This window comes from Oncorhynchus keta, unplaced genomic scaffold, assembly GCF_023373465.1.
Source record: "Oncorhynchus keta strain PuntledgeMale-10-30-2019 unplaced genomic scaffold, Oket_V2 Un_scaffold_22585_pilon_pilon, whole genome shotgun sequence".
Taxonomy (NCBI): Eukaryota; Metazoa; Chordata; class Actinopteri; order Salmoniformes; family Salmonidae; genus Oncorhynchus; species Oncorhynchus keta.
In genome coordinates this window covers 77,502-102,022 of record NW_026290870.1, presented here as the reverse complement: position 1 = coordinate 102,022, position 24,521 = coordinate 77,502, and the positions used below count along the sequence as shown (strand labels likewise).

Genomic DNA, 24,521 nt, shown 5'->3' with positions numbered 1-24,521 from the left:
TAGGATTTAGGCCCTCTATAAAACCAAATACAGTGGTTACATATTCAGCCACCAATTGTGCAAGTTCTCCCACTTAAAAAGATTAGAGAGGCCTGTAATTTTTTTCATCATAGGTACACTTCAACTATGACAGACAAAATTAGAAGAAAAAAAAAATCCAGAAAATCACATTGTAGGATTTTTTAAATGAATTTATTTGCAAATTATGGTGGAAAATAAGTATTTGGTCACCTACAAACAAGCAAGATTTGTGTCTCTCACAGACCGGGGTCATTCATTCCTGTTATGCAGTGCCTTTTCTGTCCCCAGGACATAACACCTCTTATTCACTGTAGAATGTGGTTTCCAAAGGGCTTTAAATAGAAAGGTACGTGTCCTTTTCCATAAAAACACAAAACATGTCGATCTCAATGGGCATTATTATTTGCATTTTTTGACCATTTTGTTTTCAGTGGATGATGACATCACAATCGGGAAGTGTCCATAGCAACGCAACGCTACATTAAGTATCAACACTCGGTTCACATCTACATTTTAATGTTTCGTGATGTTAGTCAGTACGGTCTCACTCTTAAAATGTCCCCCGCTGTTCGGCTAAATTAGATGAACATTTGATCATTTCAAATTGTGTTTGACAGAACAGTAAAAAAATTATCTTCAAGTGGGCACCATTATGCTAGCTGGATCTTGATCACTCACAGTGCTACGGCTAAGTTAGCCTCCACATTTCCACCTTGCTAGGTTCCACATTTCCACCTTGCTAGGTTCCACCCAGTGCTACGGCTAAGTTAGCCTCCACATTTCCACCTTGCTAGGTTCCAACCAGTTCCTCCACATTTCCACCTTGTTAGGTTCCACCTTGCTAGGTTCCACCCAGTGCTACAGCTTTAGCCTCCACATGTCCACCCTGTTAGGTTCCACCTTGCTCGGTTCTGCTAAGTTAGCCTCCACATTTCCACCCTGTTAGGTTCCACCCAGTGCTACGGCTAAGTTAGCCTCCACATTTCCACCTTGCTCGGTTCCACCCAGTGCTACGGCTAAGTTAGCCTCCACATTTCCACCCTGTTAGGTTCCACCTTGCTAGGTTCCACCCAGTGCTACGGCTAAGTTAGCCCCCACATTTCCACCCTGTTAGGTTCCACCTTGCTAGGTTCCACCCAGTGCTACGGCTAAGTTAGCCTCCACATTTCCACCTTGCTCGGTTCCACCCAGTGCTACGGCTAAGTTAGCCTCCACATTTCCACCCTGTTAGGTTCCACCTTGCTAGGTTCCACCCAGTGCTACGGCTAAGTTAGCCTCCACATTTCCACCTTGCTCGGTTCCACCCAGTGCTACGGCTAAGTTAGCCTCCACATTTCCACCTTGCTCGGTTCCACCCAGTGCTACGGCTAAGTTAGCCTCCACATTTCCACCCTGTTAGGTTCCACCTTGCTAGGTTCCACCCAGTGCTACGGCTAAGTTAGCCTCCACATTTCCACCCTGTTAGGTTCCACCCAGTGCTACGGCTAAGTTAGCCTTTTCCACCCTGTATATGCACCTAACAGGTTGGACATTTTGTCAGAAAAATAAAGAAATGTAATTACTAACGTCAAAGTCTATGACTATTTCCATAGAATCAATGAAAGTTACATAATGGCTGTCATCCATCCCTGGTTATCTGTGTCATTTTATTCTGTCATAAGGAGGAAGGTATCTTGCAATGAGATCCCGTTTCTCTTTGTTGAAGACGTCCACGGCTCTGGTCACGACCCGCTCCACCTCCACGTCCTCTCCCCGGGTTAAGGGAAGGCCGCGGAGAACCTGTCTCCGCAGGTCCTGGAGAAATGTGGTTTTGGATTCATTGAAGTCGGCTGCCAGAGACCTCATCCTCTCTGGGGGAAGTTGATGTTCTGAACATAGAGGATGAAGAGTTGTGATTTACTGATAAAGAAGTAAAGGGAGGTAGTGAGTCAAGAAACATTCTACTTAGAAACATACAATATAAATCATTCATTCTCTCTGCTTTTATTTTACCTTTATTTAACCAGGCAAGTCAGTGAAGAACAAATTCTTATTTTCAATGACGGCCTGGGAACAGTGGGGTTAACTGCCTGTTCAGGGGCAGAACGACAGATTTGTACCTTGTCAGCTCGGGGGTTTGAACTTGCAACCTTCCGGTTACTAGTCCAACGCTCTAACCACTAGGCTACCCTGCCGCCTCTACATTCTAACCACTAGGATGCCCTGCCGCCCTCTACACTCTAACCACTAGGCTACCCTGCCGCCCTCTACACTCTAACCACTAGGCTACCCTGCCACCTCTACACTCTAACCACTAGGCTACCCTGCCGCCCTCTACACTCTAACCACTAGGCTACCCTGCCGCCCTCTACACTCTAACCACTAGGCTACCCTGCCACCTCTACACTCTAACCACTAGGCTACCCTGCCGCCCTCTACACTCTAACCACTAGGCTACCCTGCCGCCCTCTACACTCTAACCACTAGGCTACCCTGCCGCCCTCTACACTCTAACCACTAGGCTACCTTGCCACCACTAGGCTACCCTGCCGCCTCTACACTCTAACCACAAGGCTACCCTGCCACCACTAGGCTACCCTGCCGCCTCTACACTCTAACCGCTAGGCTACTACATGCCTTGCCACTATTACCTCTTGATTATGTTTTATTTTTTAAAAGTTAGACTCAGCCAGATGATGTTTAAACAAGATTTTGAGATGAGCGCGAGGCAAGACGTTACTGCCATGTTCTCACACAGTCGAGAGTGTGTTACGAGGGGAGCTTCACGCTGCTACGACGTGGTTGGTACAGGTCCACCCCCTGGCACGCCTGGCATTCCGTTCAGAGTCGCTAAGTACTCTCAGCCGGCAAACTGTATCAGTGTGTGTGTGTGTGTGTGTGGGCTTTAAGGATCACAGTAAGGATGAATACTGACCTCTGGCCTCCTGCATGGCCTGTGAGACCAGGCGTCTGCAGGCCTGGTCAGCCTGGTGGACCACACTGGACACACAGCTCTGACGGTCAGCCTCCTACAGAATATAGAATACACCACAGCTCTGAGGGTCAGCCTCCTATAGAATATAGAATACACCACAGCTCTGAGGGTCAGCCTCCTATAGAATATAGAATACACCACAGCTCTGAGGGTCAGCCTCCTACAGAATATAGAATACACCACAGCTCTGAGGGTCAGCCTCCTACAGAATACACCACAGCTCTGAGGGTCAGCCTCCTACAGAATATAGAATACATCACAGCTCTGAGGGTCAGCCTCCTACAGAATATAGAATACACCACAGCTCTGAGGGTCAGCCTCCTACAGAATATAGAATACACCACAGCTGTGAGGGTCAGCCTCCTACAGAATACACCACAGCTCTGAGGGTCAGCCTCCTACAGAATACACCACAGCTCTGACGGTCAGCCTCCTACAGAATATAGAATACATCACAGCTCTGAGGGTCAGCCTCCTACAGAATATAGAATACACCACAGCTCTGAGGGTCAGCCTCCTACAGAATATAGAATACACCACAGCTCTGAGGGTCAGCCTCCTACAGAATATAGAATACACCACAGCTCTGAGGGTCAGCCTCCTACAGAATATAGAATACACCACAGCTCTGAGGGTCAGCCTCCTACAGAATATAGAATAAACCACAGCTCTGAGGGTCAGCCTCCTATAGAATACACCACAGCTCTGAGGGTCTGCCTCCTACAGAATATAGAATACACCACAGCTCTGAGGGTCAGCCTCCTACAGAATATAGAATACACCACAGCTCTGAGGGTCAGCCTCCTACAGAATATAGAATACACCACAGCTCTGAGGGTCAGCCTCCTACAGAATATAGAATACACCACAGCTCTGAGGGTCAGCCTCCTACAGAATATAGAATACACCACAGCTCTGAGGGTCAGCCTCCTATAGAATCCACCACAGCTCTGAGGGTCAGCCTCCTACAGAATATAGAATACACCACAGCTCTGAGGGTCAGCCTCCTACAGAATATAGAATCCACCACAGCTCTGAGGGTCAGCCTCCTACAGAATATAGAATACACCACAGCTCTGAGGGTCAGCCTCCTACAGAATATAGAATACACCACAGCTCTGAGGGTCAGCCTCCTACAGAATACACCACAGCTCTGAGGGTCAGCCTCTTATAGAATACACCACAGCTCTGAGGGTCAGCCTCCTATAGAATATAGAATACACCACAGCTCTGAGGGTCAGCCTCCTACAGAATATAGAATACACCACAGCTCTGAGGGTCAGCCTCCTACAGAATATAGAATACACCACAGCTCTGAGGGTCAGCCTCCTACAGAATATAGAATACACCACAGCTCTGAAGGTCAGCCTCCTATAGAATACACCACAGCTCTGAAGGTTAGCATCCTACAGAATATAGAATACACCACAGCTCTGAGGGTCAGCCTCCTACAGAATATAGAATACACCACAGCTCTGAGGGTCAGCCTCCTACAGAATATAGAATACACCACAGCTCTGAAGGTCAGCCTCCTATAGAATACAGAATACACCACAGCTCTGAAGGTCAGCCTCCTATAGAATACACCACAGCTCTGAAGGTTAGCCTCCTACAGAATATAGAATACACCACAGCTCTGAGGGTCAGCCTCCTACAGAATATAGAATACAGCAGAGGTCATGTTAACATGGTCAATGTTGTCCTGGACTGGACTCAGTGGGTTCCATGAACTAACAGAACATACCTGCTGCTCAGTGTTGTCCTGGACTGGACTCAGTGGGTTCCATGAACTAACAGAACATACCTGCTGCTCAGTGTTGTCCTGGACTGGACTCAGTGGGTTCCATGAACTAACAGAACATACCTGCTGCTCAGTGTTGTCCTGGACTGGACTCAGTGGGTTCCATGAACTAACAGAACATACCTGCTGCTCAGTGTTGTCCTGGACTGGACTCAGTGGGTTCCATGAACTAACAGAACATACCTGCTGCTCAGTGTTGTCCTGGACTGGACTCAGTGGGTTCCATGAACTAACAGAACATACCTGCTGCTCAGTGTTGTCCTGGACTGGACTCAGCGGGTTCCATGAACTAACAGAACATACCTGCTGCTCAGTGTTGTCCTGAACTGGACTCAGTGGGTTCCATGAACTAACAGAACATACCTGCTGCTCAGTGTTGTCCTGGACTGGACTCAGTGGGTTCCATGAACTAACAGAACATACCTGCTGCTCAGTGTTGTCCTGGACTGGACTCAGCGGGTTCCATGAACTAACAGAACATACCTGCTGCTCAGTGTTGTCCTGGACTGGACTCAGTGGGTTCCATGAACTAACAGAACACACCTGCTGCTCAGTGTTGTCCTGGACTGGACTCAGTGGGTTCTCCAACGCAGTGGAGATCACCTTCACCAACCTTTGGCTGAAGGAGAGGGTGAAACACAAGGTTAATATACATAAATAGTATCATTTGATTACGTTAACGTCACATTTCCTGTCTGATTACTTGGATCGGACGGGACCACAGTGTCTCCTGACCCCTCCTGTCTCAGCCTCCAGTATTTATGCTACAGTAGTTTATGTGTCGGGGGGCTAGGGTCAGTCTGTTATATCTGGAGTACTTCTCCTGTCTTATCCGGTGTCCTGTGTGAATTTAAATATGCTCCCTCTAATTCTCTCTCTCTCGGAGGACCTGAGCCCCAGGACCATGCCTCAGGACTACCTGGCATGATGAATCCTTGCTGTCCCAATTCCACCTGACTGTGCTGCTGCTCCAGTGTCAACTGTTCTGCCAGTGATTATTATTATTTGACCATGCTGGTCATTTATGAACATTTGAACATCTTGGCCATGTTCTGTTATAATCTCCACCCGGCACAGCCAGAAGAGGACTGGCCACCCCACATAGCCTGGTTCCTCTCTAGGTTTATAATCTCCACCCGGCACAGCCAGAAGAGGACTGGCCACCCCTCATAGCCTGGTTCCTCTCTAGGTTTCTAATCTCCACCCGGCACAGCCAGAAGAGGACTGGCCACCCCTCATAGCCTGGTTCCTCTCTAGGTTTCTAATATTCCACCTGGCACAGCAAGAAGAGGACTGGCCACCCCTCATACCCTGGTTCCTCTCTAGGTTTCTAATCTCCACCTGGCACAGCCAGAAGAGGACTGGCCACCCCTCATAGCCTGGTTCCTCTCTGGGTTTATAATCTCCACCTGGCACAGCCAGAAGAGGACTGGCCCACCCCTCATAGCCTGGTTCCTCTCTAGGTTTATAATCTCCACCTGGCACAGCCAGAAGAGGACTGGCCACCCCACATAGCCTGGTTCCTCTCTAGGTTTCTAATCTCCACCCGGCACAGCCAGAAGAGGACTGGCCACCCCTCATACCCTGGTTCCTCTCTAGGTTTCTAATCTCCACCTGGCACAGCCAGAAGAGGACTGGCCACCCCTCAGAGCCTGGTTCCTCTCTAGGTTTATAATCTCCACCTGGCACAGCCAGCAGAGGACTGGCCACCCCTCATAGCCTGGTTCCTCTCTAGGTTTCTTCCTAGGTTTTGGCCTTTTCTAGGGAGTTTTTCCTAGCCACCGTGCTTCTACACCTGCATTGCTTGCTGTTTGGGGTTTTAGGCTGGGTTTCTGTACAGCACTTTGAGATATCAGCTGATGTACGAAGGGCTTTATAAATACATTTGATTTCTTGTGTAAGGGGACACTTCCCTAGACTCACTCACATGTATTCTATGGTGAAGTGGTGTTCGCTGTCCAGAGTGACACTGTTCTGCTCCCATGAGTTTCTCTGAGGGTTTGGAGGCTCCATGCGCTTGGCCATCTCTACTATGACATCACTGGGTAACGGCTGGGGCCTCAGCTGGTTTCTCCTGACACACGACTCCACGGGACAGTGGACGTACACCTGACAGAATCCCACAGAGTCTGTTTCGAAGAGAACAATGTCAACGTAGGCAAACGATATCTATGATTTACTAACTGGTTATTAAAATGACCACATAAAGTTAACTGGTACGGGGCAATTCCACAGAAACGGAATTACGTCGAGACTCTGATTTAAGACTAAGACTAAAAACATTGATTTCAAAGTTTAACAAACCATACATACAATTCTATGCACAATGACTACTTGTTTGAACAATTTACATAGTAAATAAATAAAAACATTTACTGGAAAAACTGTGCAGATGAAAAAGTTTGGTAACAGAATTATGGTCGAATCTCCCTCAGTTTTATTCTGTTAACAAACTTTATCTGCACAGTTGTTCCTGTAAATGTGTTTTTGTTTTCTGTGGACATATTTAAAAGTCGTTCTTGGGCTAAGAGGAGTTTGTTTTGTTTGGTAATTTGTAACTTTTTGGGCGACCAGACCAAATGCACGTAGAAATGTGACTTATAGATCTGTCATTTTCATTGAAAGCAAGTCTTAGAAAGCGGTAGATCTGTTCTAGGTGTGCAATTTCTATGCTTCTCATACTTATTTTTGCATATTGTACTTTCAGTTATGTACACCGGGCTTCAAACAGCTTTAAATACAAATATTATCAAGACATTTCACTGGGTTTCAGACGGTGCAGTAACTCTCTACAACAGGGTTTCAGACGGTGCAGTAACTCTCTACAACGGGGTTTCAGACGGTGCAGTAACTCTACAACGGGGTTTCAGACGGTGCAGTAACTCTCTACAACAGGGTTTCAGACGGTGCAGTAACTCTCTACAACAGGGTTTCAGACGGTGCAGTAACTCTCTACAACGGGGTTTCAGACGGTGCAGTAACTCTCTACAACAGGGTTTCAGACGGTGCAGTAACTCTCTACAACAGGGTTTCAGACGGTGCAGTAACTCTCTACAACAGGGTTTCAGACGGTGCAGTAACTCTCTACAACAGGGTTTCAGACGGTGCAGTAACTCTCTACAACAGGGTTTCAGACGGTGCAGTAACTCTCTACGACAGGGTTTCAGACGGTGCAGTAACTCTCTCGACAGGGTTTCAGACGGTGCAGTAACTCTCTACAACAGGGTTTCAGACGGTGCAGTAACTCTCTACAACAGGGTTTCAGACGGTGCAGTAACTCTCTACAACGGGGTTTCAGACGGTGCAGTAACTCTCTACAACAGGGTTTCAGACGGTGCAGTAACTCTCTACAACAGGGTTTCAGACGGTGCAGTAACTCTCTACAACGGGGTTTCAGACGGTGCAGTAACTCTCTACAACAGGGTTTCAGACGGTGCAGTAACTCTCTACAACAGGGTTTCAGACGGTGCAGTAACTCTCTACAACAGGGTTTCAGACGGTGCAGTAACTCTCTACAACAGGGTTTCAGACGGTGCAGTAACTCTCTACGACAGGGTTTCAGACGGTGCAGTAACTCTCTACGACAGGGTTTCAGACGGTGCAGTAACTCTCTACAACAGGGTTTCAGACGGTGCAGTAACTCTCTACAACAGGGTTTCAGACGGTGCAGTAACTCTCTACAACAGGGTTTCAGACAGTGCAGTAACTCTCTACAACGGGGTTTCAGACGGTGCAGTAACTCTCTACGACAGGGTTTCAGACGGTGCAGTAACTCTCTACAACGGGGTTTCAGACGGTGCAGTAACTCTCTACAACAGGGTTTCAGACAGTGCAGTAACTCTCTACAACAGGGTTTCAGACGGTGCAGTAACTCTCTACAACAGGGTTTCAGACGGTGCAGTAACTCTCTACAACAGGGTTTCAGACGGTGCAGTAACTCTCTACAACAGGGTTTCAGACGGTGCAGTAACTCTCTACAACAGGGTTTCAGACGGTGCAGTAACTCTCTACAACAGGGTTTCAGACGGTGCAGTAACTCTCTACAACAGGGTTTCAGACGGTGCAGTAACTCTCTACAACGGGGTTTCAGACGGTGCAGTAACTCTCTACAACAGGGTTTCAGACGGTGCAGTAACTCTCTACAACAGGGTTTCAGACGGTGCAGTAACTCTCTACAACGGGGTTTCAGACGGTGCAGTAACTCTCTACAACAGGGTTTCAGACGGTGCAGTAACTCTCTACAACAGGGTTTCAGACGGTGCAGTAACTATCTACAACAGGGTTTCAGACGGTGCAGTAACTCTCTACAACAGGGTTTCAGACGGTGCAGTAACTCTCTACAACAGGGTTTCAGACGGTGCAGTAACTCTCTACAACGGGGTTTCAGACGGTGCAGTAACTATCTACAACAGGGTTTCAGACGGTGCAGTAACTCTCTACAACAGGGTTTCAGACGGTGCAGTAACTCTCTACGACAGGGTTTCAGACGGTGCAGTAACTCTCTACAACGGGTTTCAGACGGTGCAGTAACTCTCTACAACAGGGTTTCAGACGGTGCAGTAACTCTCTACAACAGGGTTTCAGACGGTGCAGTAACTCTCTACAACAGGGTTTCAGACGGTGCAGTAACTCTCTACAACAGGGTTTCAGACGGTGCAGTAACTCTCTACAACAGGGTTTCAGACGGTGCAGTAACTCTCTACAACAGGGTTTCAGATGGTGCAGTAACAGGGTTTCAGACGGTGCAGTAACTCTCTACAACAGGGTTTCAGACGGTGCAGTAACTCTCTACAACAGGGTTTCAGACGGTGCAGTAACTCTCTACAACAGGGTTTCAGATGGTGCAGTAACAGGGTTTCAGACGGTGCAGTAACTCTCTACAACAGGGTTTCAGACGGTGCAGTAACTCTCTACAACAGGGTTTCAGACGGTGCAGTAACTCTCTACAACGGGGTTTCAGACGGTGCAGTAACTCTCTACAACAGGGTTTCAGACGGTGCAGTAACTCTCTACGACAGGGTTTCAGACGGTGCAGTAACTCTCTACAACGGGGTTTCAGACGGTGCAGTAACTCTCTACAACAGGGTTTCAGACGGTGCAGTAACTCTCTATAACAGGGTTTCAGACGGTGCAGTAATTCTCTACAACGGGCTTTCAGACGGTGCAGTAACTCTCTACAACAGGGTTTCAGACGGTGCAGTAACTCTCTACGACAGGGTTTCAGACGGTGCAGTAACTCTCTACAACAGGGTTTCAGACGGTGCAGTAACTCTCTACGACAGGGTTTCAGACGGTGCAGTAACTCTCTACAACGGGGTTTCAGACGGTGCAGTAACTCTACAACGGGGTTTCAGACGGTGCAGTAACTCTCTACGACAGGGTTTCAGACGGTGCAGTAACTCTCTACACAGGGTTTCAGACGGTGCAGTAACTCTCTACGACAGGGTTTCAGACGGTGCAGTAACTCTCTACGACAGGGTTTCAGACGGTGCAGTAACTCTCTACAACGGGGTTTCAGACGGTGCAGTAACTCTCTACAACAGGGTTTCAGACGGTGCAGTAACTCTCTACAACAGGGTTTCAGACGGTGCAGTAACTCTCTACGACAGGGTTTCAGACAGTGCAGTAACTCTCTACAACAGGGTTTCAGACGGTGCAGTAACTCTCTACAACAGGGTTTCAGACGGTGCAGTAACTCTCTACAACGGGGTTTCAGACGGTGCAGTAACTCTCTACAACGGGGTTTCAGACGGTGCAGTAACTCTCTACAACAGGGTTTCAGACGGTGCAGTAACTCTCTACAACAGGGTTTCAGACGGTGCAGTAACTCTCTACAACAGGGTTTCAGACGGTGCAGTAACTCTCTACAACGGGGTTTCAGACGGTGCAGTAACTCTCTACAACAGGGTTTCAGACGGTGCAGTAACTCTCTACAACAGGGTTTCAGACGGTGCAGTAACTCTCTACAACGGGGTTTCAGACGGTGCAGTAACTCTCTACAACAGGGTTTCAGACGGTGCAGTAACTCTCTACAACAGGGTTTCAGACGGTGCAGTAACTATCTACAACAGGGTTTCAGACGGTGCAGTAACTCTCTACAACAGGGTTTCAGACGGTGCAGTAACTCTCTACAACAGGGTTTCAGACGGTGCAGTAACTCTCTACAACGGGTTTCAGACGGTGCAGTAACTATCTACAACAGGGTTTCAGACGGTGCAGTAACTCTCTACAACAGGGTTTCAGACGGTGCAGTAACTCTCTACGACAGGGTTTCAGACGGTGCAGTAACTCTCTACAACGGGGTTTCAGACGGTGCAGTAACTCTCTACAACAGGGTTTCAGACGGTGCAGTAACTCTCTACAACAGGGTTTCAGACGGTGCAGTAACTCTCTACAACAGGGTTTCAGACGGTGCAGTAACTCTCTACAACAGGGTTTCAGACGGTGCAGTAACTCTCTACAACAGGGTTTCAGATGGTGCAGTAACAGGGTTTCAGACGGTGCAGTAACTCTCTACAACAGGGTTTCAGACGGTGCAGTAACTCTCTACAACAGGGTTTCAGACGGTGCAGTAACTCTCTACAACAGGGTTTCAGATGGTGCAGTAACAGGGTTTCAGACGGTGCAGTAACTCTCTACAACAGGGTTTCAGACGGTGCAGTAACTCTCTACAACGGGGTTTCAGACGGTGCAGTAACTCTACAACGGGGTTTCAGACGGTGCAGTAACTCTCTACAACGGGGTTTCAGACGGTGCAGTAACTCTCTACAACAGGGTTTCAGACGGTGCAGTAACTCTCTACGACAGGGTTTCAGACGGTGCAGTAACTCTCTACAACGGGGTTTCAGACGGTGCAGTAACTCTCTACAACAGGGTTTCAGACGGTGCAGTAACTCTCTATAACAGGGTTTCAGACGGTGCAGTAATTCTCTACAACGGGCTTTCAGACGGTGCAGTAACTCTCTACAACAGGGTTTCAGACGGTGCAGTAACTCTCTACGACAGGGTTTCAGACGGTGCAGTAACTCTCTACGACAGGGTTTCAGACGGTGCAGTAACTCTCTACGACAGGGTTTCAGACGGTGCAGTAACTCTCTACAACGGGGTTTCAGACGGTGCAGTAACTCTACAACGGGTTTCAGACGGTGCAGTAACTCTCTACAACAGGGTTTCAGACGGTGCAGTAACTCTCTACGACAGGGTTTCAGACGGTGCAGTAACTCTCTACGACAGGGTTTCAGACGGTGCAGTAACTCTCTACGACAGGGTTTCAGACGGTGCAGTAACTCTCTACGACAGGGTTTCAGACGGTGCAGTAACTCTCTACAACGGGGTTTCAGACGGTGCAGTAACTCTCTACAACAGGGTTTCAGACGGTGCAGTAACTCTCTATAACAGGGTTTCAGACGGTGCAGTAACTCTCTACAACAGGGTTTCAGACGGTGCAGTAACTCTCTACGACAGGGTTTCAGACGGTGCAGTAACTCTCTACAACGGGGTTTCAGACGGTGCAGTAACTCTCTACAACAGGGTTTCAGACGGTGCAGTAACTCTCTACAACGGGGTTTCAGACGGTGCAGTAACTCTCTACAACAGGGTTTCAGACAGTGCAGTAACTCTCTACAACGGGGTTTCAGACGGTGCAGTAACTCTCTACAACAGGGTTTCAGACGGTGCAGTAACTCTCTACAACAGGGTTTCAGACGGTGCAGTAACTCTCTACAACGGGGTTTCAGACGGTGCAGTAACTCTCTACAACAGGGTTTCAGACAGTGCAGTAACTCTCTACAACGGGGTTTCAGACGGTGCAGTAACTCTCTACAACGGGGTTTCAGACGGTGCAGTAACTCTCTACAACGGGGTTTCAGATGGTGCAGTAACTCTCTACAACGGGGTTTCAGACGGTGCAGTAACTCTCTACAACGGGGTTTCAGACGGTGCAGTAACTCTCTACAACAGGGTTTCAGACGGTGCAGTAACTCTCTACGACGGGGTTTCAGACGGTGCAGTAACTCTCTACAACAGGGTTTCAGACGGTGCAGTAACTCTCTACGACAGGGTTTCAGACGGTGCAGTAACTCTACAACAGGGTTTCAGACGGTGCAGTAACTCTCTACAACAGGGTTTCAGACGGTGCAGTAACTCTCTATAACAGGGTTTCAGACGGTGCAGTAACTCTCTACGACAGGGTTTCAGACGGTGCAGTAACTCTCTACGACAGGGTTTCAGACGGTGCAGTAACTCTCTACGACAGGGTTTCAGACGGTGCAGTAACTCTCTACAACGGGGTTTCAGACGGTGCAGTAACTCTCTACAACGGGGTTTCAGACGGTGCAGTAACTCTCTACGACAGGGTTTCAGACGGTGCAGTAACTCTCTACAACAGGGTTTCAGACGGTGCAGTAACTCTCTACAACAGGGTTTCAGACGGTGCAGTAACTCTCTACAACTGGGTTTCAGACGGTGCAGTAACTCTCTACTTTCACAACAGGGTTTCAGACGGTGCAGTAACTCTCTACAACTGGGTTTCAGACGGTGCAGTAACTCTCTACAACGGGGTTTCAGACGGTGCAGTAACTCTCTACAACGGGGTTTCAGACGGTGCAGTAACTCTCTACAACAGGGTTTCAGACGGTGCAGTAACTCTCTACAACAGGGTTTCAGACGGTGCAGTAACTCTCTACAACAGGGTTTCAGACGGTGCAGTAACTCTCTACAACAGGGTTTCAGACGGTGCAGTAACTCTCTACAACAGGGTTTCAGACGGTGCAGTAACTCTCTACAACAGGGTTTCAGACGGTGCAGTAACTCTCTACAACAGGGTTTCAGACGGTGCAGTAACTCTCTAAACAGGGTTTCAGACGGTGCAGTAACTCTCTACAACAGGGTTTCAGACGGTGCAGTAACTCTCTACAACAGGGTTTCAGACGGTGCAGTAACTCTCTACAACAGGGTTTCAGACGGTAACAGGGTTTCAGTAAACTCTCTACAACGGGGTGTCAGACGGTGCAGTAACTCTCTACGACAGGGTTTCAGACGGTGCAGTAACTCTCGACAGGGTTTCAGACGGTGCAGTAACTCTCTACAACGGGGTTTCAGACGGTGCAGTAACTCTCTACGACAGGGTTTCAGACGGTGCAGTAACTCTCTACAACAGGGTTTCAGACGGTGCAGTAACTCTCTACAACGGGGTTTCAGACAGTGCAGTAACTCTACAACAGGGTTTCAGACGGTGCAGTAACTCTCTACAACAGGGTTTCAGACGGTGCAGTAACTCTCTACAACGGGGTTTCAGACGGTGCAGTAACTCTCTACAACGGGGTTTCAGACGGTGCAGTAACTCTCTACAACGGGGTTTCAGACGGTGCAGTAACTCTCTACAACGGGGTTTCAGACGGTGCAGTAACTCTCTACAACGGGGTTTCAGACGGTGCAGTAACTCTCTACAACGGGGTTTCAGACGGTGCAGTAACTCTCTACAACTGGGTTTCAGACGGTGCAGTAACTCTCTACGACAGGGTTTCAGACGGTGCAGTAACTCTCTACGACAGGGTTTCAGACGGTGCAGTAACTCTCTACAACAGGGTTTCAGACGGTGCAGTAACTCTCTACAACAGGGTTTCAGACGGTGCAGTAACTCTCTACAACAGGGTTTCAGACGGTGCAGTAACTCTACGACAGGGTTTCAGACGGTGCAGTAACTCTCTACAACGGGGTTTCAGACGGTGCAGTAACTCTCTACAACAGGGTTTCAGACGGTGCAGTAACTCTCTACAACAGGGTTTCAGACGGTGCAGTAACTCTCTACAACAGGGTTTCAGACGGTGCAGTAACTCTCTACAACAGGGTTTCAGACGGTGCAGTAACTCTCTACAACGGGGTTTCAGACGGTGCAGTAACTCTCTACAACAGGGTTTCAGACGGTGCAGTAATTCTCTACAACAGGGTTTCAGACGGTGCAGTAACTCTCTACAACGGGGTTTCAGACGGTGCAGTAACTCTCTATAACAGGGTTTCAGACGGTGCAGTAACTCTCTACAACAGGGTTTCAGACGGTGCAGTAACTCTCTACAACAGGGTTTCAGACGGTGCAGTAACTCTCTACGACAGGGTTTCAGACGGTGCAGTAACTCTCTACAACGGGGTTTCAGACGGTGCAGTAACTCTCTACAACAGGGTTTCAGACGGTGCAGTAACTCTCTACAACGGGGTTTCAGACGGTGCAGTAACTCTCTACAACAGGGTTTCAGACAGTGCAGTAACTCTCTACAACGGGGTTTCAGACGGTGCAGTAACTCTCTACAACGGGGTTTCAGACGGTGCAGTAACTCTCTACAACAGGGTTTCAGACGGTGCAGTAACTCTCTACGACAGGGTTTCAGACGGTGCAGTAACTCTCTACAACAGGGTTTCAGACGGTGCAGTAACTCTCTACAACGGGGTTTCAGACGGTGCAGTAACTCTCTACAACAGGGTTTCAGACGGTGCAGTAACTCTCTACAACGGGGTTTCAGACGGTGCAGTAACTCTCTACAACGGGGTTTCAGACGGTGCAGTAACTCTCTACAACGGGGTTTCAGATGGTGCAGTAACTCTCTACAACGGGGTTTCAGACGGTGCAGTAACTCTCTACAACGGGGTTTCAGACGGTGCAGTAACTCTCTACAACAGGGTTTCAGACGGTGCAGTAACTCTCTACGACGGGGTTTCAGACGGTGCAGTAACTCTCTACAACAGGGTTTCAGACGGTGCAGTAACTCTCTACGACAGGGTTTCAGACGGTGCAGTAACTCTACAACAGGGTTTCAGACGGTGCAGTAACTCTCTACAACAGGGTTTCAGACGGTGCAGTAACTCTCTACGACAGGGTTTCAGACGGTGCAGTAACTCTCTACGACAGGGTTTCAGACGGTGCAGTAACTCTCTACAACGGGGTTTCAGACGGTGCAGTAACTCTCTACAACGGGGTTTCAGACGGTGCAGTAACTCTCTACGACAGGGTTTCAGACGGTGCAGTAACTCTCTACGACAGGGTTTCAGACGGTGCAGTAACTCTCTACAACAGGGTTTCAGACGGTGCAGTAACTCTCTACAACTGGGTTTCAGACGGTGCAGTAACTCTCTACAACAGGGTTTCAGACGGTGCAGTAACTCTCTACAACTGGGTTTCAGACGGTGCAGTAACTCTCTACAACTGGGTTTCAGACGGTGCAGTAACTCTCTACAACGGGGTTTCAGACGGTGCAGTAACTCTCTACAACGGGGTTTCAGACGGTGCAGTAACTCTCTACGACAGGGTTTCAGACGGTGCAGTAACTCTCTACAACGGGGTTTCAGACGGTGCAGTAACTCTCTACAACGGGGTTTCAGACGGTGCAGTAACTCTCTACGACAGGGTTTCAGACGGTGCAGTAACTCTCTACGACAGGGTTTCAGACGGTGCAGTAACTCTCTACAACAGGGTTTCAGACGGTGCAGTAACTCTCTACAACTGGGTTTCAGACGGTGCAGTAACTCTCTACAACAGGGTTTCAGACGGTGCAGTAACTCTCTACAACTGGGTTTCAGACGGTGCAGTAACTCTCTACAACTGGGTTTCAGACGGTGCAGTAACTCTCTACAACGGGGTTTCAGACGGTGCAGTAACTCTCTACAACGGGGTTTCAGACGGTGCAGTAACTCTCTACGACAGGGTTTCAGACGGTGCAGTAACTCTCTACAACAGGGTTTCAGACGGTGCAGTAACTCTCTACAACAGGGTTTCAGACGGTGCAGTAACTCTCTACAACAGGGTTTCAGACGGTGCAGTAACTCTCTACAACAGGGTTTCAGACGGTGCAGTAACTCTCTACAACAGGGTTTCAGACGGTGCAGTAACTCTCTATAACAGGGTTTCAGACGGTGCAGTAACTCTCTACAACAGGGTTTCAGACGGTGCAGTAACTCTCTACGACAGGGTTTCAGACGGTGCAGTAACTCTCTCTACGACAGGGTTTCAGACGGTGCAGTAACTCTCTACGACAGGGTTTCAGACGGTGCAGTAACTCTCTACAACGGGGTTTCAGACGGTGCAGTAACTCTCTACAACGGGGTTTCAGACGGTGCAGTAACTCTCTACGACAGGGTTTCAGACGGTGCAGTAACTCTCTGCGACAGGGTTTCAGACGGTGCAGTAACTCTCTACAACAGGGTTTCAGACGGTGCAGTAACTCTCTACAACTGGGTTTCAGACGGTGCAGTAACTCTCTACAACAGGGTTTCAGACGGTGCAGTAACTCTCTACAACTGGGTTTCAGACGGTGCAGTAACTCTCTACAACTGGGTTTCAGACGGTGCAGTAACTCTCTACAACGGGGTTTCAGACGGTGCAGTAACTCTCTACAACGGGGTTTCAGACGGTGCAGTAACTCTCTACGACAGGGTTTCAGACGGTGCAGTAACTCTCTACAACAGGGTTTCAGACGGTGCAGTAACTCTCTACAACAGGGTTTCAGACGGTGCAGTAACTCTCTACAACAGGGTTTCAGACGGTGCAGTAACTCTCTATAACAGGGTTTCAGACGGTGCAGTAACTCTCTACAACAGGGTTTCAGACGGTGCAGTAACTCTCTACAACAGGGTTTCAGACGGTGCAGTAACTCTCTACAACAGGGTTTCAGACGGTGCAGTAACAGGGTTTCAGACGGTGCAGTAACTCTCTACAACGGGGTGTCAGACGGTGCAGTAACTCTCTACGACAGGGTTTCAGACGGTGCAGTAACTCTACGACAGGGTTTCAGACGGTGCAGTAACTCTCTGACAGGGTTTCAGACGGTGCAGTAACTCTCTACAACAGGGTTTCAGACGGTGCAGTAACTCTCTACAACGGGGTTTCAGACGGTGCAGTAACTCTACAACAGGGTTTCAGACGGTGCAGTAACTCTCTACAACGGGGTTTCAGACGGTGCAGTAACTCTCTACAACGGGGTTTCAGACGGTGCAGTAACTCTCTACGACAGGGTTTCAGACGGTGCAGTAACTCTCTACGACAGGGTTTCAGACGGTGCAGTAACTCTCTACAACAGGGTTTCAGACGGTGCAGTAACTCTCTACAACTGGGTTTCAGACGGTGCAGTAACTCTCTACAACAGGGTTTCAGACGGTGCAGTAACTCTCTACAACTGGGTTTCAGACGGTGCAGTAACTCTCTACAACTGGGTTTCAGACGGTGCAGTAACTCTCTACAACGGGGTTTCAGACGGTGCAGTAACTCTCTACAACGGGGTTTCAGACGGTGCAGTAACTCTCTACGACAGGGTTTCAGACGGTGCAGTAACTCTCTACAACGGGGTTTCAGACGGTGCAGTAACTCTCTACAACGGGGTTTCAGACGGTGCAGTAACTCTCTACGACAGGGTTTCAGACGGTGCAGTAACTCTCTACGACAGGGTTTCAGACGGTGCAGTAACTCTCTACAACAGGGTTTCAGACGGTGCAGTAACTCTCTACAACTGGGTTTCAGACGGTGCAGTAACTCTCTACAACAGGGTTTCAGACGGTGCAGTAACTCTCTACAACTGGGTTTCAGACGGTGCAGTAACTCTCTACAACTGGGTTTCAGACGGTGCAGTAACTCTCTACAACGGGGTTTCAGACGGTGCAGTAACTCTCTACAACGGGGTTTCAGACGGTGCAGTAACTCTCTACGACAGGGTTTCAGACGGTGCAGTAACTCTCTACAACAGGGTTTCAGACGGTGCAGTAACTCTCTACAACAGGGTTTCAGACGGTGCAGTAACTCTCTACAACAGGGTTTCAGACGGTGCAGTAACTCTCTACAACAGGGTTTCAGACGGTGCAGTAACTCTCTACAACAGGGTTTCAGACGGTGCAGTAACTCTCTATAACAGGGTTTCAGACGGTGCAGTAACTCTCTACAACAGGGTTTCAGACGGTGCAGTAACTCTCTACGACAGGGTTTCAGACGGTGCAGTAACTCTCTACGACAGGGTTTCAGACGGTGCAGTAACTCTCTACGACAGGGTTTCAGACGGTGCAGTAACTCTCTACAACGGGGTTTCAGACGGTGCAGTAACTCTCTACAACGGGGTTTCAGACGGTGCAGTAACTCTCTACGACAGGGTTTCAGACGGTGCAGTAACTCTCTGACAGGGTTTCAGACGGTGCAGTAACTCTCTACAACAGGGTTTCAGACGGTGCAGTAACTCTCTACAACTGGGTTTCAGACGGTGCAGTAACTCTCTACAACAGGGTTTCAGACGGTGCAGTAACTCTCTACAACTGGGTTTCAGACGGTGCAGTAACTCTCTACAACTGGGTTTCAGACGGTGCAGTAACTCTCTACAACGGGGTTTCAGACGGTGCAGTAACTCTCTACAACGGGGTTTCAGACGGTGCAGTAACTCTCTACAACAGGGTTTCAGACGGTGCAGTAACTCTCTACAACAGGGTTTCAGACGGTGCAGTAACTCTCTACGACAGGGTGTCAGACGGTGCAGTAACTCTCTACAACAGGGTTTCAGACGGTGCAGTAACTCTCTACAACAGGGTTTCAGACGGTGCAGTAACTCTCTACGACAGGGTGTCAGACGGTGCAGTAACTCTCTACAACAGGGTTTCAGACGGTGCAGTAACTCTCTACAACAGGGTTTCAGACGGTGCAGTAACTCTCTACAACAGGGTTCAGACGGTGCAGTAACTCTCTACGACAGGGTTTCAGACGGTGCAGTAACTCTCTGACAGGGTTTCAGACGGTGCAGTAACTCTCTACAACGGGGTTTCAGACGGTGCAGTAACTCTCTACAACAGGGTTTCAGACGGTGCAGTAACTCTCTACAACAGGGTTTCAGACGGTGCAGTAACTCTCTACAACGGGTTTCAGACGGTGCAGTAACTCTACAACAGGGTTTCAGACGGTGCAGTAACTCTCTACAACAGGGTTTCAGACGGTGCAGTAACTCTCTACAACAGGGTTTCAGACGGTGCAGTAACTCTCTACAACTGGGTTTCAGACGGTGCAGTAACTCTCTACAACGGGGTTTCAGACGGTGCAGTAACTCTCTACAACGGGGTTTCAGACGGTGCAGTAACTCTCTACAACGGGGTTTCAGACGGTGCAGTAACTCTCTGACAGGGTTTCAGACGGTGCAGTAACTCTCTACAACAGGGTTTCAGACGGTGCAGTAACTCTCTACAACAGGGTTTCAGACGGTGCAGTAACTCTCTACAACAGGGTTTCAGACGGTGCAGTGACTCTCTACAACAGGGTTTCAGACGGTGCAGTAACTCTCTACAACAGGGTTTCAGACGGTGCAGTAACTCTCTACAACGGGGTTTCAGACGGTGCAGTAACTCTCTACAACAGGGTTTCAGACGGTGCAGTAACTCTCTACAACAGGGTTTCAGACGGTGCAGTAACTCTCTACAACAGGGTTTCAGACGGTGCAGTAACTCTCTACAACAGGGTTTCAGACGGTGCAGTAACTCTCTACAACGGGGTTTCAGACGGTGCAGTAACTCTCTACAACAGGGTTTCAGACGGTGCAGTAATTCTCTACAACAGGGTTTCAGACGGTGCAGTAACTCTCTACAACGGGGTTTCAGACGGTGCAGTAACTCTCTATAACAGGGTTTCAGACGGTGCAGTAACTCTCTACAACAGGGTTTCAGACGGTGCAGTAACTCTCTACAACAGGGTTTCAGACGGTGCAGTAACTCTCTACAACAGGGTTTCAGACGGTGCAGTAACTGTCTACAACGGGGTTTCAGACAGTGCAGTAACTCTCTACAACAGGGTTTCAGACGGTGCAGTAACTCTCTACAACAGGGTTTCAGACGGTGCAGTAACTCTCTACAACGGGGTTTCAGACGGTGCAGTAACTCTCTACAACAGGGTTTCAGACGGTGCAGTAACTCTCTACAACGGGGTTTCAGACGGTGCAGTAACTCTCTACAACAGGGTTTCAGACGGTGCAGTAACTCTCTACAACGGGGTTTCAGACGGTGCAGTAACTCTCTACGACAGGGTTTCAGACGGTGCAGTAACTCTCTACAAGGGGTTTCAGACGGTGCAGTAACTCTCTACGACAGGGTTTCAGACGGTGCAGTAACTCTCTACAACAGGGTTTCAGACGGTGCAGTAACTCTCTACAACAGGGTTTCAGACGGTGCAGTAACTCTCTACAACAGGGTTTCAGACGGTGCAGTAACTCTCTACAACAGGGTTTCAGACGGTGCAGTAACTCTCTACAACAGGGTTTCAGACGGTGCAGTAACTCTCTACAACAGGGTTTCAGACGGTGCAGTAACTCTCTACAACGGGGTTTCAGACGGTGCAGTAACTCTCTACAACGGGGTTTCAGACGGTGCAGTAACTCTCTACAACAGGGTTTCAGACGGTGCAGTAACTCTCTACAACAGGGTTTCAGACGGTGCAGTAACTCTCTACAACAGGGTTTCAGACGGTGCAGTAACTCTCTACAACGGGGTTTCAGACGGTGCAGTAACTCTCTACAACAGGGTTTCAGACGGTGCAGTAACTCTCTACAACGGGGTTTCAGACGGTGCAGTAACTCTCTACAACGGGGTGTCAGACGGTGCAGTAACTCTCTACGACAGGGTTTCAGACGGTGCAGTAACTCTCTACGACAGGGTTTCAGACGGTGCAGTAACTCTCTACAACGGGGTTTCAGACGGTGCAGTAACTCTCTACAACGGGGTTTCAGACGGTGCAGTAACTCTCTACAACGGGTTTCAGACGGTGCAGTAACTCTCTACAACAGGGTTTCAGACGGTGCAGTAACTCTCTACAACAGGGTTTCAGACGGTGCAGTAACGGGGTTTCAGATTTAACATACGTTTTCTGGCCAGTTGGTACACCTCGTATCTCATGCTTGGATAGTAGAAGTTGTCGTCCAGCAGAATGACGAGTGGCGGCGGTGGTCGATCTGAAGGTGACGGGTAAGCCTGAGAAGAGCCCACCGGTGTCCGCAGACCCGAGAAGAGCCCACCGGTGTCCCGCAGACCTGAGAAGAGCCCGCCGGTGTCCCGCAGACCAGAGAAGAGCCCGTCGGTGTCCCGCAGACCCGAGAAGAGCCCGCCGGTGTCCCGCAGACCCGAGAAGAGCCCGCCGGTGTCCCGCAGACCCGAGAAGAGCCCGCCGGTGTCCCGCAGACCCGAGAAGAGCCCACCGGTGTCCCGCAGACCCGAGAAGAGCCCGCCGGTGTCCCGCAGACCTGAGAAGAGCCCGCCGGTGTCCCGCAGACCCGAGAAGAGCCCGCCGGTGTCCCGCAGACCTGAGCGGCGTGAAGGAGACGACTCCGGGCATCCCTGTTGATCTGGTAGATGATTGGTGGTAGCTGATCTGTGGGACTCTGTAGGAACTGTTCAACACACCGCAGCACCTCTTGTCTGTGACCTTTCCATTCAGTCTGCTGAAAGACATGGGGGTTGTGGCACAGTGACATGAGGAATACATTTACGACAAACCCTGTTCCTTCATTTCCATTCAGTCTGCTGAAAGACATGGGGGTTGTGGCACAGTGACATGAGGAATACATTTACGACAAACCCTGTTCCTTCATTTCCATTCAGTCTGCTGAAAGACATGGGGGTTGTGGCACAGTGACATGAGGAACACATTCACGACAAACCCTGTTCCTTCATTTCCATTCAGTCTGCTGAAAGACATGGGGGTTGTGGCACAGTGACATGAGGAACACATTCACGACAAACCCTGTTGCCTATTTCAAATAGTATATCATATTGTAACGACCCTGGGTTTATAAGCGCTGGAAATCGAGCATGCTTTTGCGGCACAGTCGATATCGCGCCGGACCCGAGGTTCGAGACCTGCTCCTTGCCGTTTCATTACAGTATCAATCAAACCTATGACGCATTTATATGGAAATTAACTCCCTTTTGATACTTTACAGGCAGTGTAATTCAATAATGCAGATTTGATTCAATTTCGGCACAACAAAATCCCAGGTGGGTAGTTGAGCATTTACAGTTCTCAGTAGTCTACATTGATATGAACAGGATTTAAGACTTGTAATGTACCGTCTGCGATCGCGGAATATCCTGCTCATCCTGGACTTCCTTCACATTGAACGCGTCACCGGGAATCAGGTCGTCGTAAGAAATGACAGCGGACCTCCATCCTCGTTGTGCAGAGTGAGAGTTGACCGCCTGCGCGAGCGTCGACTTTCCTGCTGCAGGTAAACCGCAGAGAACACACAAGCATATCCGGGTGCACATCGCAAATTAACACTATCTTCATTTAGATCCATCGACGGAACGATGTGTCACCTTTGCAACGTTATTAAACTATTATTTGTTGAGGAATGTCCTCTTCCTGACCCATAACAAGTCCACGTCATAATCCAGTACTTCTATGGTGGTTTTGGTAAGTATACTAGTTTATGGCCCTGTGCTGCCACCTGTGGTGCTGGAGGTTCTAGACAGTACAGTATCAAAGACCGGCTCAAACTGATTCTGCAACAGAAGTCCCCGTTTATACCAGATAAACGCACGCGTATATACACGTCATCGGGTCTAAGGGTCCTCTCGTGTCGAACTGCGCATGTGCACGCCGTCTCAAAGCCACTCCTTCGACAAGTTTTTCAAATCAAATCCTATTGGTCACATATTTAGTAGATGACATTGGTCACATATTCGGCAGACGTTATTGCGGGTGTAGCGAAATGCTTGTGTTTCTAACGCCAACAGTGCAGTAATATCGAACAATTCACAACAATACACACACATCTAAAAGTAAAAGAATGGAATAAGAAATGTAGAAATATTAAGACGAGCAATGTAGCATTAACTAAAAAACGTATATACATATGAAATTAGTAGAGCAGTATATATATATATATATATACACACGCACAACACACACAACACAAACAGACCTATACACACACACTATATATATATATAACACAGCCATGTTATTTTGTACTGATTTCCACTGTTAGTCTACACCTGCTGTCTACAAAGTAAGTCAGAAATAATTTGATTAGACTTTTCAAACTCCGGCATGGTCTGTTTCACAAGCTTTACTAGAAATCTCGCGATGTTGCGCCTCTGGGTTTAGTAACTCTGGTAATATTCTAATGTAACTCTGGTAATATTCTACTGTACCTCTGGGTTTAGTAACTCTGGTAATATTCTAATGTAACTCTGGTAATATTCTACTGTACCTCTGGGTTTAGTAACTCTGGTAATATTCTACTGTACCTCTGGGTTTAGTAACTCTGGTAATATTCTACTGTACCTCTGGGTTTAGTAACTCTGGTAATATTCTACTGTACCTCTGGGTTTAGTAACTCTGGTAATATTCTACTGTACCTCTGGGTTTAGTAACTCTGGTAATATTCTACTGTACCTCTGGGTTTAGTAACTCTGGTAATATTCTACTGTACCTCTGGGTTTAGTAACTCTGGTAATATTCTACTGTACCTCGGAATGAAAGATTGGCCTAATAAAACAATGGACAATAAGGCAGGAAATATATTAAATTTTTATTATGAGTAACATTTAAATATTTTTGTAAAAATCTTGTAAACCGCTCATAAAATAAATTGAGCCTTTCTGGAACTGAACAATATCAACAATATGTATATTTTTTTATTACAAAATATGTTACCTTCATTTCCATGGTTATAATGTAAAAAGCAATATCTTAAAAAAGTCCCTGTCACCAAATCATGTTCCTGC

General features: G+C 48.4%; 1 protein-coding gene and 1 long non-coding RNA gene across 3 annotated transcripts; one reads left to right on the top strand and one right to left on the bottom strand.

Annotated features, from left to right (window-relative positions):
• Positions 1-176: 176 nt before the first annotated feature.
• LOC118380314 (L-seryl-tRNA(Sec) kinase-like) lies at positions 177-23,279 on the bottom strand. Its single transcript, XM_052515319.1, is given in 10 exon segments — positions 177-733; positions 907-1,259; positions 1,525-1,889; positions 2,936-3,029; positions 5,340-5,415; positions 6,724-6,925; positions 21,653-21,761; positions 21,821-22,228; positions 22,857-23,057; positions 23,060-23,279. Coding segments are annotated over 8 exon segments (1,344 nt in total). The 5' UTR covers positions 23,087-23,279; the 3' UTR covers positions 177-733; positions 907-1,259; positions 1,525-1,662.
• Positions 766-1,297, top strand: LOC127928184 (uncharacterized). 2 transcript variants are annotated; one of them, XR_008130810.1, is made up of 3 exons: positions 766-815; positions 968-1,084; positions 1,151-1,297. It is a non-coding gene; the product is annotated as an uncharacterized LOC127928184 (long non-coding RNA). The 2 variants fall into 2 exon arrangements; XR_008130811.1 differs by lacking the exon at positions 766-815 and adding an exon at positions 845-866.
• Positions 23,280-24,521: the final 1,242 nt, after the last annotated feature.